Source organism: Tupaia chinensis, unplaced genomic scaffold (assembly GCF_000334495.1).
Source record: "Tupaia chinensis unplaced genomic scaffold, TupChi_1.0 Scaffold000361_2, whole genome shotgun sequence".
Taxonomy (NCBI): Eukaryota; Metazoa; Chordata; class Mammalia; order Scandentia; family Tupaiidae; genus Tupaia; species Tupaia belangeri.
Window position 1 is genome coordinate 2,447,782 of NW_006159858.1, and position 21,499 is coordinate 2,469,280.

At 40.2% G+C, this 21,499-nt stretch overlaps 1 protein-coding gene across 1 annotated transcript in view; it reads left to right on the forward strand.

Annotated features, from left to right (window-relative positions):
• LOC102482260 (aldehyde oxidase) overlaps nt 1-21,499 on the forward strand; it is a 101,498-nt gene that overhangs the window by 15,773 nt on the left and 64,226 nt on the right. The window contains exons 4-15 of the mRNA XM_006152995.3: nt 118-226; nt 3,671-3,797; nt 5,837-5,898; nt 6,815-6,904; nt 7,754-7,834; nt 9,716-9,860; nt 10,487-10,579; nt 11,761-11,912; nt 12,107-12,200; nt 15,119-15,228; nt 16,216-16,400; nt 18,325-18,487. Coding sequence (XP_006153057.1) covers nt 118-226; nt 3,671-3,797; nt 5,837-5,898; nt 6,815-6,904; nt 7,754-7,834; nt 9,716-9,860; nt 10,487-10,579; nt 11,761-11,912; nt 12,107-12,200; nt 15,119-15,228; nt 16,216-16,400; nt 18,325-18,487 — 1,411 coding nt within the window. The remainder of the gene's footprint in view (nt 1-117; nt 227-3,670; nt 3,798-5,836; nt 5,899-6,814; nt 6,905-7,753; nt 7,835-9,715; nt 9,861-10,486; nt 10,580-11,760; nt 11,913-12,106; nt 12,201-15,118; nt 15,229-16,215; nt 16,401-18,324; nt 18,488-21,499) is intronic.

Genomic DNA, 21,499 nt, shown 5'->3' on the forward strand with positions numbered 1-21,499 from the left:
ATAACGTATATGCACACCTGCCATCTTCGCAGTCTCAGTGGGCGCTTGGTCCCCTTTCCCACTGTACGCAATGTAATGTGTACCGTATAACACGCACCTCTGTTTTGTATTCTGAAGACATCATCCAGCCAATGCCTGTCTGATTCCCATCTGTTCTCTGTATGGATCTGCTGTCACCACAGTAGAAGGCATAGGAAGCACCAAGACCAGAATTCACCCCGTCCAGGTGAGGATGTGCCTCTTCCTTAGAAGGACTCTGTGCTTTGGAACCATTAATGACGTGATGGATCCCTGAGAAGAAGAGAATAGAGCAAGCCAGCTTCTGTGTGGTTGGTAGCATACTAGATACGAAGCTGGAAGCCACATGCTGACTTCCTCACTGTCGTGAGGGTCCCCAGCCTGGTTGACTTCAAAACATGCTGGGTGTGTGCTCACATGCCCAGGAGCCTGGTGGGCTGGAGAATGGGGATCATGGTCTGACAGCCTTGTGGGGGGTGCATCTTTTTCTCTCTGTTTCTCTCTTTCTCTCCCTACATCTCTGTGCCTCTCTCACTCCTTTTCTCATGCATGTATATACATGCTATATTATGGATAGAAAAAACGGAGAAAGAAAGAGTAGGACAGTCTGGCTCCTGCTGCTCAGTTATTGCTAACAGACAAATTCCATTTTCGGGGGGGTGGGGGGCAGTGGACAGTAGTATAGCAGTAAAACATGTCGCCCCACTAGGCTGACCTACATGGAAAGGTTCCAAGTTTATGTACAGAGATTTCCCTGAGTATACCAAGCCTGCATGTGCCTGTGATCTAGAGCCATCTGAGGCTGGGGGTGGATTGCGGTGTGAAGATCCTGCTGGGAGTGCTTTCGCTCTCTCTCCCTCTTTCTCAAAGGAAATAAATTAATTAATAATTAAAAAAGCAAACAAACCAGGTGGGACCAAGAGGAAAATCTAAAATGTTGGGAAATAAGTGTTTGTGACTAATTTCTTGGAAAAGTGCTTTTAAAAGACTAGAAGGCTTTGGGCCAGCAGGTGGCATAGGCTCTGGACTCCCACATGACTGACTGTGGTTCGAATTCCAGACCTAGCGGCTTTCTCCCTCTGGTCAAATTGAAAAACAGTAAATCATTTAAAAAGTAGTAAATAATAAAAAAGAAAATTAAATAAATAATTTTTAAAAATATTAGAAGGGGACCAGCAGATGGACTCCCATGTAGTTGACCATGGTTTGAGTCCTGGACCCAGTAGCTTGAAACACACCAGGCGCATGTGCATTCGTGCCCCAAATCCCAAGAGAATGGAGGAGAAGGAATTGCAGCATTGCCATCCCTCCAGGGGGTGATGTCTCACTTTTTGTCTCTGTCTCTCTCTATCTCTTCAATGAGCACACATGCCCTATCGCAAAAATCTCAGAAGTCTCTCTCTTAAAACAAACAAACAAACAAAAAAACACAGAAGGCTTTTCTACTAAGAAAAATACTAAGAAAACCTTCCTTGACATTATCAGGGTTGTTCCCTACATTTTAATTAGATGGGACCTATTTATCTTACATCTTCCAATTCATAAAGATACAAGAGCTATGTGCATGGGCAGATATAATTTTCTTGTTTTGGTATGAAGTAGGAAATAACATGTTTTTAAAGCTGAATGAAAAATCTCACGTGCCAAAACGATTTGCTGAATTTAAGCCTTGTTCAGAAAACTGATGATAGTTATCAGTGAATTTTTAGGCCCTTTTCCTAAGGCAGGACCTTGTTAGAACTTTTGCCTCAAGTTAAAAGGCATCTTCAGTCTCCTGACTCCAAATTACATTGCCCATCAAAATACTGTATGTATGTATCTATGTATGTATGTATTTTTAGGCTTTACCATAGAGTATGTGTGCTTGCTTGAGAAAGATGGAGAGACAGTGAGAGGAAAAGTGAGAAATCACCCCCCTCCGCCACGGGGTTTGGCCTCACTGTAGTCCCTTTTCCTTTATTTTCTTCCTGGGATTTTGGGCACATGTAAACATGCACCCGGAATGAATTTCAAGCCACTAGGTCCGGTACTCAAACAGCAGTCGGCTATGTGGGTGTCCTGCACCTTAACCACCACACCACCTGCTAAGTTAATGAAAGTCTCTTACAAGTAAAGGTTAGAAGAGGGAAAAGATAAAAAGCAATGTAGAAAATGGCTGAATTTCAAATTCTCTAGCCTCGAAGGAGTTTTCTATTCTATTTATTTCCTCTAAAACTTCATTAGCTAAAAGGAGAAAATTCTCCCTGGAAGCCTCTGTGAGATCTGGCATACAAGCACCCTTTCATTTCATAGCAGATACTGAGCTCCCATTGTTACAAGGTTGCCAAAAGTCAGCTTCAGAACCAACTTGTCCCTTAGAAGTTAGACTCCAAAGCGAAAGATATGGAAGAAATAAAGGCAGTATTTCCTTCCTGCTTTCTGGGTTAATAATGGCACTTTATAAACTCCTGGAGTGTTAGTATAACAGGGGGCAGATTTTAAAACTCTGAAAAAATAACCTGGAGATTTTTTCTTTTTTCAGTGAACTCGTGAGTAAAGTGGTTCATTTCTCTGAAGACCTTCCTTTATCTCTGTGTTTCATGCTTCAACTCAAATTAAAATCTACTATACTTTTTTCTTTCCCTTTATTAGTTTCTTTATTTCTTTCATGAGAGAGATAGGTGGACACCACTAACAGGATTCTTTTTTTTTTTTTTTTGTGAAGAGGTTTTTGCTGTAGGGCCCGTGCGCTCACCAGACAGACAGAGACAGAGAGACAGAAAACAAAAAATCACCCCCCAGGGGGGATGGCCACGCCGCAATCCCTTCTCCATTCTCCTCTTGGGATCTTGGGCACGCACGCACATGCGCCCGGCGTGAGTTTTAAGCCACCGGGTCCGGGATGTGAACTGCGGTCGACTACATGGCAGTCCAGTAACATAACCATTACGCTGACTGCTGGTCCCCCCAACAGGGTTCTTATGCTGCAATCCATTCCCAGTCTCAACCAACCTGGGTTTCAGGCATGTGTGCATGTACCTGGTGTGTACAGGGAGTCTTTGGAATGTGAACCTGGGATCCTAACGTGGTCTAAGCATCAGGGAGCATTGCATTATTACTGTTCCAGCACAGTTGACTCCACCTGGGGCTCTAAAAGATGTATGTGTGTGTTCCACTCCCAGAGACCCTGAGTTGTTTGTCTGGGGCACTACTTAGTCCTTGGAATTTTTTAAAAAGAATTATTTATTTAATTTTATTAATTATTATTGCCATTTTAAATTTGCTATAGGGCACATGTGTTCCCCAGAGAGAAAGAGTGAGAAAGCAAGTCACCAGGTCTGGAACTCAAACCATGGTTGATGATGGGGGAGTCTAGCACCTTAACCACCATGCCAGTTGTCCCTGAGCCTTGGGATCTTTAAGCTCCCCTCATGATTCTAAAGGCTGAGAATTATTGCCTTAAGTGAGACTCAAAAGCTGATAAAACCTCAAAATCACAACCCAGCTCCAGAATAGGAGGCAGCTGGGATGAGAAGTGTTTTCAGAAATCTCTTCTTCAACTTCAGTAATGAATATATGAATTACCAGGGGACCTGGATAAACTGAAGTTTCTGATTCAGTAGGTCTGGGAAGGGCTTCAGTGTCAGCATTTCTATTCTTTCTGTGCTTCTAGGAAAGGATCGCCAAGTGTCATGGCACCCAGTGTGGATTCTGCACCCCTGGAATGGTGATGTCCATCTATACGCTGCTTAGGAATCATCCAGAGCCTACTCTGGATCAGTTAACTGATGCCCTTGGTGGTAGGTCGTGTGTGTGTGCGTGTATGTATCTTTAAATGATAATAATGACAATGACAGCTAATACTAGACACCTACCATATGTCACATAGTGTATGAAATACTACTAAATGTCCTCATTCAATTCTCACTTACTTTATAAGATAGGTGCTATTATTATCCCCACTTCATAAGTGGAGAAACTGAGTTTTGGAGAGAGTAAATTTTTTCCAAGTACTTCACTGATAAGTGGAAGGTTTGTTCAAATTAGGATTCTTACCAGATTCATACATGGTTTTGGCTGAATTTTTTTTTAAGAAGTTTTTAAAAAACTTCTTATAGGATACGCGCTCACCAGAAAAAGAGAAAGACAGTGAGAGGGAAAGTGAGAAGTCACCCCTGTGGGATGGCCACACTACAATCCCTTCTATTCCATTCTTCTCCCAGGATCTTGAGAATGTACACACACACACACGTGATTTTCAAACCACCGGGTACAGGACTTGAATCATGGTTGGTCATGTAGGAGTTCAGCGATGTAACTGGTTCTCCATCGGCTGACCCCCTGAAATACTTATTTTAAAAAAATGTACATTTAATCACTACATCTTTACAGTGCACAACATGTTTTTCCCAACATCAATACAATGCATATTAGTCAAGTCAAAGACATTTCTTAAATTTCTTTTCATTTATTTATTCTCTTTTATTGCTTGCTTATTTTTATGATAATTAAAAAGCTAATATATTCATTTACTTTTGGGAAAATCCCAGTTACCTCTGCACACTGCTCTCTCGCCATTCACTCCTAATAACCAGTGCTCACAGGATCATATGGGTGCCAGAAGGCTGTTGATGAACTCAGCATGGAGCCAAAGGGACTGAAGTCTTTTGGGGATACTTATTTCAAAGAACTGTCTTTATCCATCTCCAGCTATTTTAATCAAGTTCAAGAGTTTATGAACTTTAGGCTCATGTTCCCTTGCAGAGAAATGAGGTCTTCAGCTGGTAGGAGTCAAAGCATGGTGATGATCTGGACTGGGGAAGAGGAAAACAAGGAGATTTCTTTTGGTCTAAGGATACAAAGTTTCAGTTATACAAGATGAATAAGTCCTAGAGATCTATTGGGTATCATAATGCCTATAGTATTAATACTATATATTGTACATTTAAACATCTGTTAAGAAAAGACATGGAAAGTGGACGAATATGTGTTTACTGCTAACTGAAGCAGGCCAGACAATGAACAAGAGGCATTGTATGTCCCTCCTCAATATATACTGAATGTCTATACTCTATGGCAGAAACTGAAAGACTGGAAGGTATAAAGGCATGGAGAGCAACCGTGGATACCAGAGACAGTGCAGGAAGAGGGTAGGAAATGGGGAAAGGTGAGAGGGAAAGAATCAAGGGAAAAAAGAAGCAAAACATTTAAGAGACACAAAAATGGAAAATGATTTGTTAATGTGTCAGGTAATATCTTTGACTAAACCAATGAAGTAATCATGAAAGGAAAATTCACTTGGTATCCTGTAATGGTAATTGAATGTTAAATAAAAAATAAAAAGAAAATATATCTTTTGTTCTAATCATGAATGAATGAATGGCAGGAGAAAACTTTTAGAAGTGATGGAATGTTTAGAGCATTGACTGTAGAGATGTTTTCTAGGGTATCTACTTATCTTCAAATATATCAAATTGTATACATTAATTATGTGGAGCTTTTAGTTTGTCATTAATACCTCAATAAAGCTCTTGAATGTGATTGAAAAGCAAGTTTCTGGCTTGAAATTATTGTGTTGTTTGAGTACATATGACAAGTAAAAGGAATAACAACTCTTTACAGTGAGCAAGTGATAAAGGGCTGAGCTATCAAAATCTGCCTCAAGACTCTCAACTAGATGTTCCAGGTACCGATGAAGACATCTGATGTTGTAGATTAGTGAACTGAAATGTCAAACAGAGCTTCCTTCTAGAATGGGGTCCTTGATTCCATCATGCACTTGGCAAACTACGTCTTTCTAGGTCACTTGGTTAACAGAACTGGTTTTTTTCTCCTTTAGGTAACCTTTGTCGTTGTACTGGATACAGGCCCATCATTGATGCATGCAGGACTTTCTGTAAAGTAAGTAGCAAATAATGCATGGTTAAGTGTATTTTCCCCAATGAAACCAACAGTAGGGGTTGCCAGATATCATTGAGCGGATGGCCATTGTTACTAATTTGGGGCTATTTCTTATGCGAAGGTTCTTAATAGCTGTTGATTTGATCTTGAGTAAGGTGCTTACGTTCATTCATTGAGCTTGCCTTGGTAGCCACATAAGGAGCGTCTAAGCATTTTGTCATTGGCTGCGGGTTACTTCTTCTAAGAGGTCATTCCTGGCCTATTTAACAGGGTCAGGTGCCCTGCCTCGTGTCCTGGTGGCCCTCTGTGCATACGTGATGTTCATGTACATGCTCCCTCCGTCCCAGCCTTGGTCGCAGTGGTGTGTAATTGCCTGTTTACTGTTTCATCTCTTCATTAGACTGTGGGCTGCTTGACAGCAGAGCCTATACATCTCCAGGGTCACCATGCACTAATTGAATAGCTACTCAATCAACATTTGTTGAATGAATAAATGAACAACTTTGAAATGAAGGACATAGAATTGCCCTTTGAAAGTTAAACTACAAAATCAGTACATCATAGATAACAATAGAGTGATGATAATAACAGTGCTTGATAATATTTATTGTTAATATTTGAACTATTAAATATTGATATTAACAATTAATTATTGTTAATATTTAGGTTATTGCTATGTGTAAGGTTCAGTTATAAGGTCTTCACATATTTTGACTCATGTAATACTCACTACTGTTCAAAATTTATTTTAAGAAATTTTATTGGAGTTAGACTGGATGTGTTTCAGTACAAATAACTTATGATATCTAAGAATATTGATTCTGTGTTATGTTTTAACTAGTAGTCGGCATTTTATTTAATACTTAGTAGAATCAGCAATGAATTCTTGGTGATTTGGGTTTTTTTTCTTTTTTAGACTTCTGGCTGCTGTCAAAGTAAAGAAAATGGGATTTGCTGTTTAGATGAAGAAATAAATGGATTACAAGAGTTTGAGGATGAAAATAAGGTCAGTGAAATGTTAGATTTTCTCAGGATGTGAGGAGCAGATGACTTACTGTGAGGAAGAATAAATGGCTGCCCAAGTTGACTAATTTGAGGTATGCCAACATGTCCATCTCTCATTTTCTATCAGAAAGAAAACCAAAAAATTGTCCTTAGCAACTTCGTCCCTCATTCCAGATTTACTCCTGCTCAAATACAGCTATCTGTAGGAGAGAAAATATATTTATCCCTTGTGTCTGTTAGAAAGAAGCACAACATTTAAGGGACACAAAAATGGAAAATTATCTGTTGATGATAATATGTATGCTAATATCTTTAACTGAACCAATATACAGTGTATTCATGATGGGAAAACTCATTTGGTGTGCTGTAATGATACATAGTGATTGAATGTAAAATAAATAAATAAATAAATAAAGTTACCCCCCCCCCCAAAAGCAGTTAGTCTTTTTTTCAAGGATCAGAAGCAAAGTGGTGATGTCATAGAAATGAAAGAACAGACAGTCGGTAGTGATAGGAGAGGTGGTGACTCGGGGAACCTTTCTTCTTCTGAGCTGCTTCCAAAGCTCCTGCCTGGCTCCTCCACTCCTGTGCTATCCCCAGACTCCAAAGAGAATGAGCAGAAACTTGAGGGCTTCAGAGGCCCACCAGCATCTGCACTGAGTTGCTGATGACTGGGCCTGTGGTAGAGCCCTAGGCTTGGAGCTCAGAGATTTGTAATTGGAGCTAACGTTTTTGGCTGTTTGCTGTGTATTTACCTGTATGTCTATATTCTTTCTACATCATTTCACAAAGTATTTAAGTAGTAGGAATTGCTTAATGACAATAATTTCCAACACTTTCTCTTTTTAAGATAAATCCCAAACTCTTCTTAGAAGAGGATTTTCTGCCTTTGGATCCAACCCAGGAACTGATATTTCCTCCTGAACTAATGGTAAGTAAGGCAGTGTTGGGCTTATCCTAGAGGAATTCATTGTGATGTGTCAGGAAGGGCATTTACTTATGGATTCTCTCATAAGCTGAATGGCAAATAAGTATTACCCAGCTGTCATCCTTATCTCAATGTCTAAATCGTAAGGGTGGAGGAAGAGGTGAGGGAATGAGGGATGTAGTCACCATCAGGGGCCATTTGAGTTGCCTGTAAGAAGAAGCAAGTATTCCTGTAAAAAGTCATGAAATCACAGCTTGTGTAGATATGGACATACTTTCTTTTCTTTTCTTTTTAAAATTTTTCCAGAGGGTATGTGCGCTTGCCAGAGAATGTGAGAACCACCCATAGGACATGACCACACTGCAATCCCTTCTCCTCCATTTCTCCCTCCTTTTGGGATTTGGAGCATGCACACACACACATGTGCCTGGCATATTTTTCAGACTACTTGAACCACACAATTGACTCCATGGGATCCAGCCACCTTAACCATCAGACCACCAGCTGGCCCTATATTTTCTACTTTCAATTTTGCTGAAGTTTATTTTTCCCATAAAATGATTAGACAAAATTAAGCTTGTTAATATATTTGTTAAATATTGAAATGAATTCCTTTGTAATATAAGAGCAATAAAGAGAGACATATATTGGGGCCAGCAGGTGCTGTGAAGGTTAAGGCCCTTCCCACATGGCCGGCTGTGCAGTTCAAGTCCTGAGATGGGAGATGGTGAAAGGAAGGGAACAAGGGGAAAAAGAAGTAAAATATTTAGGGGACACAAAAATGGAAAATTATCTGTTGATGATAATGTGTATGACAATACCTTTAACTGGACTAATATACAGTGTATTCATGCTGGGAAAATGCATTTTACAAGCTGTAATGACAGAGAGTGGTTGAAGGTATAAAAAGTAAATAAAGAAAGAAACAAACTAACAAAAAAAGAAAATTATGCTATGTGTGTGTGCCTAAAATCCTGAGAGGAGAATAGAAGAGAAGGGATTGCAGTGTGGCCATCCCCTCTAGGGGGTGGATTCTCACTTTTCCTTTCTCTCTCTCTGTTTGTCTGTCTCTGGAAAGTACACATATTCTATAGCAAAAGCCAAACCAAACCAAACCAAACCAAACAAAAAAGAAAGAGATACATATGGAGCAGTTTTTAGAAGGAGTAAAATACTGCACATAATGGTGAGCTCTTTTTTTTTTGAGAGAGATTTTCGCTATAGGGCGCGTGTGCTCGCCAGACAGACAGAGACATAGAGACAGAAAGCGAGAAATCACCCCCCAGGGGGGATGGCTACACCGCAATCCCTTCTCTATTTTCCATTCTCCTCTTGGGATCTTGGGCAGGCACGCACGCATACACACCCATCGTGAATTTAAGCCACTAGGTCCGGGACTTGAACTGTGGTCGACTACATGGGAGTCCAGCGACATGGCCATTATACCAACTGCTGGTCCCAATGGTGAGCTCTTAAGGTCCTTATTTTCTAGCTAAAATGCATGAATCAACTTATTTATCTTGTCTAGCAGACGAGTAGAAAAATAATTATTTTGAATTATAACACAGAGGTTCTCTTTTCATAAGAATGATGACCTTCTAAAAGAGGAATGCAGGGAATTCTGTAAAGTTACGCAAGATACTAATTGTCTAGATAGTTGTATTTTTTACAGAACTTTTCTTTATTTGCAATATCAGAGAAATGTAACAATTACATCATACCCTCAGTACAGGATACTTTTATCCTCAACTTTGATTCTTTGTAAAGCTCTACTTTTAGGTCATTTTTATTTTTTAGTGTATTTTCTGCTTCTACAATAATAGAGCAGCAATAGGAGAAAATGTGGTCAGGCGGCCTCTTGATTCCCTATTGCTTTTCCAATAGAGAATGGCTGAGAAGCAGCCGCAAACAACCAGAGTTTTTGGTGGTGATAGAATGACATGGATTTCTCCAGTGACGCTGAAGGAACTTCTAGAAGCTAAATTCAAGTATCCCAAGGCCCCTGTTGTCATGGGGAACACCTCTGTGGGTATGTAGAGCCCCAGGAAAAGGGCTTAGGGTGGAGGGAAGTCACTTGATATATGTGTGTTTTCAGGAAAAGCAGTGTGAGAAATAGCCTTTTAATTCTTTGAACCCAACTTACTCAATATATTTTCTAACTATCATTAAATAAATAGATTTGCCTCTCATTGGAGCAGTGCGCTTAGTTGTACCCAAGAAGCTTGGTTCTGAGCAAGCCAGAATGAAATTTCAGTGACACTATCCTGTATTTCCATTTGGGGAATGACCTGGGTCTTTTTGTTCACTCTCAATGGTGTCTCAATAGATGCATAATAGTTGAACCACAGGTACAGGGTCTTCCTGTTGTATCCAGTGTAGTTTCAGTTTGAGGAGCCCCTAGAATCTTCCTAAAGAGAATTTTGAGTATGCCATATGGCCCAAGCTTTAAGGCTGATGATTCCAAAGAGTCCTCCAAGTTTAATGAAAATCCATATACTATTCTCCCTGCATATAATTTGGCAATAAATAGACCAGCAAAAAATATCATAATTTGTATATTTTTGGAAGACTTTAGCTTAATTATCATTTTAAAATTCAAAATTTTAAAACCTCCTTTAATTCTAATCTTCATCATTTTTTTTTCTAATCCTTTAGGGCCTGAAGTAAAATTTAAAGGTGTCTTTCACCCAATTATAATTTCTCCTGATAGAATTGAAGAACTGAGTGTGGTAAACCATGGACATAATGGTGAGCTCTTAAGGTCCTTGTTTTCTAGCTAAAATGCATTAATCAACTTATTTACCTTGTCTAGCAGACAAGCAGAAAAATAATTATTTAGAATTATAACACACAGAGGTTCTCTTTTTATAAGAATGATGACATCCTGAAGAGGGATGCAGAGAAGGATTCTCTAAAGTTACATAAGATACTAATAGTCTGGATAGCATTTTTACAGAACTTTCTTTATTTGCAATGTCAGAGAAATGTGATAATTACATCACACCATCAATGCAGGGTACTGAGCTAAGTGCTGGATAGAAGATAGAGATGAATAGAACAGAAGCACAATAGCAACCGAACTAAGTTTCTCTATTTTTTTCTTTCTTTTTTTGGAGAGATTTTCGCTATAGGGCGCGTGCACTTGCCAGTCAGCCAGAGAGCGCCATAGAGACAGAAAGCGAGAAATCACCCCCCAGGGGGGATGGTCATGCCGCAATCCCTTCTCCGCTATTCTCCTCTCGGGATCTTGGGCACGCACGCGCATGTGCCCAGCATGAGTTTTAAGCCACCGGGTCTGGGACGCGAACCGCGGTCGACTACATGGGAGTCCAGCGACATAGCCATTACGCCAACTGCTGGTTCCCGCAAGTTTCTCTATTAAGCAGCTTACGGACTGGCATTTCCACTCCTGTAAAAGAAATCAATTTAATGTCAGTCATGAGAAACGTATAAATATGAGTTTGGTGTAGAGCCTCTAGAATCTAATAATTGACTATGGTGTATAGTAGTTTATGGTGTTTAGTAAGACCTTAGGCAAGCTACTTACCTAAACCTCAATTTCTTCATCTGTGAAATGGGGCTATTAATATCTCAGGGATTTGTTCAGATTCAGGGAGATTATCTAAAATGGCCAGCACATTCTTTGACACAGTGAGTGTTCAAAAAGAATTGTCTCCATCTTCACCACCAACATCCTCACCACCACTCCTAACACCGCCACTTCCATCATCACCACTGTGACTATAACCCACCACCCTTCATCCTCATCACCACCCAGCAGCACCATCACCACCATCATCACTACCACCTCCATCACCAATAAGCAAGATAGCATGTATTCAGTATAAAGATTCCACATCTTTAGCTTGGTCTAGTGCACAGTTTAGCAGTTATAACACTGCATTACTTACAAATGGCTTCATTTCCAGGGCTAACACTGGGTGCTGGCCTCAGCCTGGATCAGGTGAAGGACATCCTGGCTGATGTGATCCAGAACTTCCCATATGAGAAGACACAGACATACCGTGCTCTCCTGAAGCATTTGGCAACTCTGGCTGGGTCCCAGATAAGGAACATGGCTGTATGTATTTTCTGATGATGGGAAAGTTTCATGAGCATTCCTTGGGTGAATGTTCCTGATGAATCATGAAATTTTCATTCTTTTGGAACAGACAAGAAGGATTATTCTCCATAAGCCTTGCTTAATCTTATTTTTAGCTCTTGTGTTTTTATAATTACATAACTGAAATGAAAATAACTCATTATTTCAAAAAGTCTTTAGGGGGCCACATCATGAGCAGGCATCTAGATTCAGATCTGAATCCCCTCCTGGCCGTGGGTAACTGTACCCTCAACTTGCTCTCTAAAGGTAAGTGACAGCTTCTACTTGGAATCACTAAATCTGTTCCTCCTGCCCTCTTTTCTCTATGGCAGGGTAGAAGTCTAGTTTTGAAAATTACTATTCCCTGAGATACTAATGATTCTCTCTGACTTTCTGGATGCTGGGAAGTTGTTTATTTGATCTTAGTGCCATGTACTCCTGACCTCTTCATCTGGGTCTTCCTGAGACTGTGTGCTAGATATTTTCTCATGCTGGTCACCTTCCATTGAACATGCTTGTGTTCAAGCATGTCCAGATGTGATCTGATCATTGGAGAGAGCCACAAGCTCTTGAGAACTCTTGGGTCCCTTTGTTGAAGACATTCTACAGGTGCTATGGGAGTGTTATATCACCTACATCATGCTTTGGGATACTTAAGTTGTCTTTTTCTTTTTTTTTTTTTTTGAGAGTTTTTTGCTACAGGACGCATGTGCTTGCCAGAAAGACAAAGAGAGACAGAGAGACAGAAAGCAATCACCCCCCAGGGGCGATAGCCATACCGCAATCCCTTCTCCTCCATTCTCCTCGGTATCCTCCATTCTCCTCAGTGCATGCATGCACATGTGCCCAGTGTGAGTTTAAGCCACCAGGTCCGAGACTTGAACCGTGGTCTACTACATGGGAGTCCAGTGACATAGCCATTACGCTAACTGCTGGTCCCACTTAAGTTGTCACTGATGGAAGCCTGTAAGTCTTTTTCAGTTGAACAATGGTTGGACTTCATCCTGCATTTATTGACTTGATGTTTGTTTTTGAAACTAATTTTAGGACTTTTATTTTCTTTATTCCAACTTGCTGAACAACTAGGAAGTTCTAATTGAGTCTCAATAAATCAGATTTTTTTTTCTTCATTTAAAAATATGAAGCAGTTGGTCCTATAGCCTAGTGGGTAAGGGGGCCAGATCCCACATGGCCAACTGCAGTTCAAGTTCCAGCCCTGGCAATTTGAAAAACACAGCAAACATGTGTACATGCATGCTTCAAAATCCTGTTGGGTTGAGGAAATGCAGGGAAAGTAAGTGTGTTGTGACCACAACTCATTGGGAGGCACTTTTTTTCTTTCTCAATCTCCCTCTCTAGTGAGCACACATACTCTCTGGTAATACATATATATTTTTTATAATATGGGCTAGCTTTTACCTTCATTGTTAAATATCTACTTCTCATATCATCTAAACCACAAAATGTTTTAAGGAAGATTTGCATTGAGTTTTCAATTTAAGTATTAGGTTATTGGGGGACCAGCAATTAGCATAATGGCTATGTTGCTGGACTCCCATGTAGTCGACTGCGGTTCAAGTCCTGGACCTGGTGGCTTAAACTCATGCCAGGTGCGTGTGTGTGCGTGCCCAAAATCCCAAGAGGAGAATGGAGGAGAAGGGATTGCAGTGTGGCTATCCCCTCTGGGGGATGATTTCTCGCTTTCTATCTGGTGAGCACACGTACCGTATAGCAAAAACTTCTCCAAAAAAAAAAAAGAAGAAGTATTAGGTCATTGGGAAAGCCATGATGTATTTTTCTATTTTTCTACGCAAAAATCCATCATGACTTTCCCAACAACCCAATAATATCCTTTGAAAAAGTCAAACCATGGGACCGGCAGATGGCATAATGGTTACATTGCTGAACTCCCACATGGCCAACTGTGGTTTTAGCCCTGTGTGGCTTGAGCCCTGGCCCTGATGGCTTGAAACTCACAGTGGACACATGTGGATGCATACCCCAAATCCTGAGAGAAGAATGGAGAAAGGATTGTGGCACGGCCATCTCCCCAGGGGATGATTTCTTACTTTCAATCTCTCTGTTTCTCCAGTGAGGAGCACATGCGCCCTCTAGCAAAAATCTCTATTAAAAAAGAAAGAAAAGTCAAAACTCCAAGAAACAGGTTTTGTGATATGAATATAGATAGCAAAGGCTTCTTAGCTTTCATATTCAAATTCATATTTTGTTACTGTTTTAAGATGTTCCTTCCCACAGTATATTGATTAAAGAGCTGGAGCTCTCTAGGTGCTAGAGAAAAGAATAGTACGAACAAAAAGACAGAACCTTGCTAGGACACAAATGCACTAAAGGCAATTTATTGATGCCCCAGTATACCACGTAGGGCTCCTGGTTATTAAGAATAAATGTTTGTTGACTGGCTTGATCAAAATACTGAAAGGGGTATTAACGTCTACTCTCTGCTCATGAAGATTTCAATGAGCTATGCTGTTTAGAAAGAGGACTGCTAAAGTCTTGTTTACCTGAATCTTCAAGTTTCCCTGCTAGATATTCTCATCTACAAGCAAGCAAAGAAGAGAAAGAAAAAGAAAGAGGGAAGGAAGGGAGAAAGGAAGACAGGAATGAAGGGAGGAAGGGAAGAAGGAAGGAGGGAGGGGAGAGAGCGAGAAAGAAAGAAAGGAAAGAAGGAAGGTAGGAAGGAAGGAAGGAAGGAAGGAAGGAAGAAACAGAAAGAAAAAGGGAAAAGGAGGGAAGGAAAGGAAAACACAAGTCTGTCAAGTGGTGTGGTGGTTAAGGTGCTGGATTCCACATGGACAACTCTGCAGTTCGAGTCCTGGACACAGTGGTTTGGAAAACACACCAGGATCATGTATGTGTGCCCAAAATCCTGAGAGGGGAGTGGGGAGGGGATTGTGGCATGGTCATCCCCTCTGGAGGGTGCCTTTTCTGCCCCCCACCAAGTGCATGTTCCCTATAGCACACAGAAAAAGAAAAAGATAGGGTTTAGAGAGCAAGAAACATTGCCAGATACCATTATAAGGTAAAGATTTGTTAAGCATATGGAGAGCACATCTTTCACCTAGCAGCCAGTTTTCTCTGATATTTGGTAGAATTATTTCCCTCATTTTAGAAGTTTATTTAATATACTGAACAGATTCCAGGAAAATTGTCATTTCTTTCCACAGAAGGAGAACGACAGATTGCTTTAAATGAGCAATTTCTCAGCAAGTGCCCCGATGCAGATCTCAAGCCTCACGAAATCTTGGTCTCAGTGAACATCCCCTACTCGAGGAAGGTGAGACTCTCCTACTGTCAATTTCCTGGTTTTACTCATGAACCTATGTAGCTTGTTTATTCCTAGAGATGGCAGTTTAAGAAAAAGTGTAGGGTATTTACTGGGGATATGAAAGTTCAACTTCAGAAAGAGTACAAGGTCGTTATTTTAGGAGGATTTGGGATTAGCTATCTTTCACTTGTATCGTGTATCCCCGTCGTTCCTATAATCAGGAGACCTCTGTGCTAGCCTCTCTATTTCCCTCTCTCCTCCCTTCCTCCTCTGTCTCCCTTTCCCTTGCCCTAGAAATCTTAAGTTACTTTCTGACAGATTTTTTTAAAGTTCTTGTTCTAAAAAGTGTTTTCCCTAAATAAGACATAAATAATATATATTTACCTATATCTTGAGGTTTGAAAGAAGCTAAAAAAATACATTTGCAATTGAACTTAATGGAAAAACAAGGTTTTCAAAGTCAGACTCAGGTTTGAATCCAGATTTCCAGGCCTGAACTAACTGCTGAATCACTCTGAGCTTTTGATTTGTCCTCTGGAAAATAGTAATCAAGCCTGCTTTGAAAGGTATAGTAGTTTGCTAGGGCTGGCCAAATGAAGAAATACCAGTTGAGTGGCTTCAGCAACAGAGATTTGAATTCTGGAAGCCAGAGGTCTCATGCTGAGCTTATAGATGACATCTTTGTCTTCACATGGTGTTTCTTCTATAGGTGGCTGTGTCCAATTTCTCTCTTCTTATAAGGACACCAAGTATTTCAGATGAAGGCCTGCTCAAATGACCTTGTGTTTAACGTTAGCTCTTTAAAAACCCTGTCCAAACAGAGTCACATTCTGAAATACTGGGGGTTAGGTCTCAACATACAATTTTGGAGAAAACACAATTCAACCTGTCACAGAGAATGCGAAGAAGATCAAACAATGCAACATACACAGATTGCTTAGTGCATGGTTGTCATTCAGCATGTCTCTACATGTGCCATTTTCTTCTTTTTTCCAGTGGGAATTTGTGTCAGCTTTTCGACAAGCGCAGCGGCAACAGAATGCACTAGCTATAGTCAATTCAGGGATGAGAGTCTTTTTTGGAGAAGGGGGTGGCATCATTAGAGAGTTATCCATCTTCTATGGAGGTGTTGGTCCAACTACCATCTGTGCCAAGAATTCCTGCCAGAAACTCATTGGAAGGTAAGGCATCGTGTCCTTAGACTCCAAGTAATGGAGCATCCCTCGTTTTCTTTGTTCATCTGTTTGTTTTTCGGTGATATACAAGAAACAATTCTTGGGACCAGCAGTTGGCATAATGGCTATGTTGCTGGACTCCCATGTAGTTGACCATGGTTTAAGTCCCAGACCCAGTGACTTAAACTCACGCCAGGCACATGTGCATGCATGCTAAGATCCTGAGAAGAGAATGGAGGAGAAGGGATTGCGGCATGGCCAACCCCCTGGGGGGTGATTTCTCACTTTCTGTCTGTCTATCTCTCTGTCTTTTTGGTGAGTGCATGCAAAACCTCTCAAAAAAACAAAAAATTCTTCATAACTTTCCCTTCAATGACAGGAAATTCCAGTAAGATTTCAATTATTTCCTCATGTAATCATTTTAGTGAATTCTGAAGAGGGTATCAAATTGCGTGTGTGTGTGTGAGAGAGAGAGAGAAGGAAAGAAAGACAGACTATCTTTCAATAGTAAAAATAAGCATTCTTTTTATTTAAATTTTTATTTCTTCCACAAGTGAGAGAGACATAGACAGAGAGACAGATACCTTCAATAAGATCTTCATTCTGCAAGCTACCCTCAGCTTCAAGCAGGCCCATCCGGGCATCTGTATGCCCAGCATGTTCAGGGGGATCTCCAGACATGAACCTGAATCCTCCCATGTGGGTTAGCCTTGCAGAACCTTACGTTACTCCGTACCACCAGCCAGCCCCAAGTTCACATTCTTTATTGTGAGAGACTAATTTAGCACAATAAAGGATAGATGAAAGATTTATTCTATGATAGATTGCTAAATGTATTTGTTTACCTCACCTTTTATTTCCACAGGATATATATATTTATTTACTTTAAAAAATCGTTTGTTGTTGCTTATTTCTTTCTATTTATTTCATGAGAGAGAGAGAGAGAGAGAGAGAGAGAGAGAGAGAGGGAGGCACCCCCAGTCTCAGCTGGCATGCCCAGGGAGGCCCCAGGACATGAACCCAGGACCTTTCCCATGTGGGTCCAGTTGCAATACAACAGTGACATCACCTGACCCTCCATGGGATATATTAATAGCCAATATTTCTTGATTGGATATCAGTTGCCATTTTAGAAGAAGTAATAGAAAATGGGAGTTAAAGGCATGAGCTTTAAAACTTGAGCAAGCCAGACTGCTTTATTCAAAGCTAAGTTCAGCCCTTATTAACTTCATGATTTCAGTCAGCTGACTTTACCTGATGATACCTTGGTTAGCTTATCTGTCAAATATGGATGATCATACCTTCCTCATAGGACACTTGAGAGGATTTAACAGTGAATACTTATAAGGCACTTTAAGCAAATCCTGGCATGTAGTAAACGTCCTAGTGATATAAAGGTCATTTACTCCTGGGCTAAGGATTTTATGCAGGTTGTCACTTATTCTCGAGGTTATACCACAAAGTGGGTGCTACAGATGATGACATGGTAAGACCTGAGCCAGACATCTTGGGAGTAGTAGACTGATTTGAACTTGGGTTGCCAGACTCTGGAACTTATATTCTTTCCCTGCATTGAACTGTAGCTGTTTGGGCTGGCTCCATGGCCTTGTAGTTAAGGTAGTTGAATCCAACATGGCTGATTACTCAGTTTGAATTCTGGCTCCAGAAGCTTGAAAAACATGCTAGGTACATGTGTGTGCATGCCCCAAGTCCTGACAAGGTAAAGAAATGGAAAAGGAATTTCAGTGTGATCATGCCCTGTTAGGATGTGCTTTTTCTCTCTCTCTTCCTCTGTTTCTCTGACATGTATACATGTTGTATGTCAAATTAAAAAAAATTAATTAAAAAAATCTGCAGCTAATTGTCTTTAGCTGAGCCTGTGAGGTCTGAGTACTATCAGACTAGGTGTGTTCTCTTTTAACTCTTATAGACCCTGGAATGAAAAGACACTGGATACAGCCTGCAGGCTGGTTCTGGAAGAAGTCTCCCTTCCAGGCTCTGCTCCAGGTGGGAAGGTAGAGTTCAAGAGGACTCTCATCATCAGCTTCCTCTTCAAGTTCTACTTGGAAGTGTCACAGATTTTAAGGAGGATGGTAAGTGGAACTTGTTAATGTCTCACTTTCCAGGTACTGGGGGTAGTGGTGCTAACCCCAAGTGAAGGAGATAGTCCCTGACAAATAGAATAGACACCCCAAATTAAAGACACCTTGACCTTCTGGGCCTCTAGCAGGCTTTCTCTGGGTGGGTATGAGTTTGGGGAAGAAATCTGAGTAGAACGTAGAGTTATGTGGCGTTGTAACACCACTCAGTTATTTTATTTCTGACCTGTTGTTTTTCTTTGTGTTGTGGAGAAAACTTGCTAATGATTGGAATATATTTTCCCTAAGTAAAACATTTCTTCCACCTCTCGAGGTTCACCTTCATGTGTCTGGTTTTCTTCTCAGAGCTCAGCTTCGTTTCTGTCACACATAACATGATGGCAGTCACTGCGTGGGCTCATTCTGAGATGGGTCACCGTAGGAAATAACAAAATAAATATTTTGGTCTCTAGTGCTTCAGGGGAACTGATTGCTAGTGGTCATCTTAATAGTAGCCATAATGCAGTTATTATTTTACCAGGTCTCCCTTATGACTAATGACTAGAGTTACAAGGTTGTTGCCCAGGAAAGGGAGAACTAAAAAGTTCTCTGAATAAATTTCATAGACCAAAGGGAATTTGAACCTTATTGGCCTCATTTACTCCTACTATAACCAATTGACTAAACCAGACGAGATGCCAAAAATCACTCTTCATGTAGTAGAGAAATTCATATTATCACTTAAAATAAGAGACCCAAATTCCTATCATATTGCCTTTTTAAAATTGTCTTTTTTTATTTCAACTTCTTTTATACATTCAATCATGTTATTTAGCTTGCAAACTGAATATTCCAACATGTGTACATTTCTTACCAGTCCAGTTGGCAATACTATAAAGTTATCTTCAACAGATAATAACCCATTTCTTTGTCCCATAAATGCTTTGCCTCGCTATCTTTCTCCTTACTGCCCTTCCTCAGATTCTACTTCTTCACCCACCATCTACCCACATTGTGTCTGGTATTCACAACCATTTACAGTGTTTCTATAACCTTTACTCATTCAGTTTTTGTTATAGAGTGCACACTCGGTATATATTAAGTGGAGACATACAATGTCTCTCCTTCATAGCCTGGCTTGCTTCACTCAGCAGTAAATATTGCTTTGAGGGTATCTCCTCATTTAGATGCAAACAAGTAAGAACCAGAAGGGTCGTATCAAGTATTTTAGAATAGAAACTCAAAATCACATATAAGTAATACATTGTAACATAGGTTATCAGAAGTGAAAAATAAAGCCAATTGTAGACTCCCCAGTTAATAGCAAACTAATATCGTTTCTTGGCAAATCAAGTGATATCATTTTAAAATTCTACCTTGTAGTCTTATGCCTTCCATTCAATTTCCCCTTTTAAAAAATAATAGCCTTTGTTAGTTTTATTTTCTATTAAAATTATTGGGTTGTTGGAAAAGCTGTGATGTATTTTTTTCTATGCAAAAATGTATCATGACTTTTCCAACAACCCAATATTTAAGTTATATAAAAAAGCAATGATTAGGGGGCCAGCAGGTAGTGTGGAGGCTAAGGTAGCTAGAGCTCACCTTGGCAACTGCGCAGTTCAAGTTCTGGACCTGGTGGCTTGTAAAACATGCCAGGCAGGTATGCATTGGTGCCAATATCCTGAAAGGAGATTGGAGAAAGGATTGCGGTGTGGTCATCCCCCCTGGGGGATGGTTTCTCACTTTCCCTCTCTCTCTGTCTCTCTGTTTCTCTCTGGTGAGCACTCACACCCTATAACAAACTGAAAACAAGATAAAACAAAAACATGAGATGTATTATTTTAAGTCTCATATTAAGACCCAAATGATCCATTTCCATCAGTCCTAATGAATATTCTTGTTGGGGTCAGGACCACTCCTCTCATGGATGGTGGCAGGTATGTAACCTCTTTACCTCATTTCTGCTCAGCTGGCCAGGAGGTTCAGAGCAGAGTTTTATACTCATTCACAGTGTGTGCTTTGCTCTGACTTCTTCCTGGTTTAAGTACAGTTGGCCCTTTGTATCTGTGTTCAAACTTTGTAGATTAAACCAGCCACTGATCAAAAAAAAAAAAAAAGAAAAGCAGAAGAAACATTTCAAAAGATTCCCAGAAGGGTCAGTTCCATAGCCATTTAAAAAGATTCCCAGAAGGGTCAGTTCCATAGCCTAGTGATTAAGGGAGCTGGATCTTACATGGCCAATTGTATATTTTTTAATATAATTATTTGTTTTATTTTATTTATTCACTCATTTATTTTAATTTGACCAGAGAGAGACACAGAGGAGGAAAGAGAGAGAAGGAAAGCGAGAAAGAAGCCACCAGGTCAGGGACTCAAACCGTGGTCAGCCATGTGGGAGTGTCCAACCACCACGCCACCTGCTGGTCCCATGGCCAATTGTATTTTGAATCCCAGCCCTGGTGGCTTGAAAAAACACACCCATCACATGTGTATTTATGCCCTAAATCCTGGCAGAATGGAGTAAAGGAGCCCAAGGGATTGTGGTATGACCACACCTCTCTCTGGCTCTCTCTGGCAGTTAAGAAAGAGAGAGAGAGCACATGCCTCCCTGGAAATTAAAAAAAAGAAAGAGAAAGAGAGAAATAATTCCAGCAAGTTCCAAAAAGCAAAACTCAAAATCAACACATGCTGAGTATTATGCTGAATCCACACGAATGCAGTGCTGTGTAGATACTATAAGTAATCTAGAGGTGATTTAAAGTCTTTAGGAGGATGCGCTTAGGTTAAATGTAAATACTACATCATTTTATATGTGAAACTTTAGCATTTGAGTATCCAGGGGGAGTCCTGAGACCAATCCCACATGAACACTGAGGAATAATATTTTCTGCCTTTCCTTTTTTTTTAAATTTAGATTCTATATTGCAGTATTGGTTTGTAAGTTCTCAAATCATTTAAGAAAACATGTAAAAGAATAATAGGAAACAGAGATGCTGGATGTTAGTTATGTACTATGAACATTTGGCT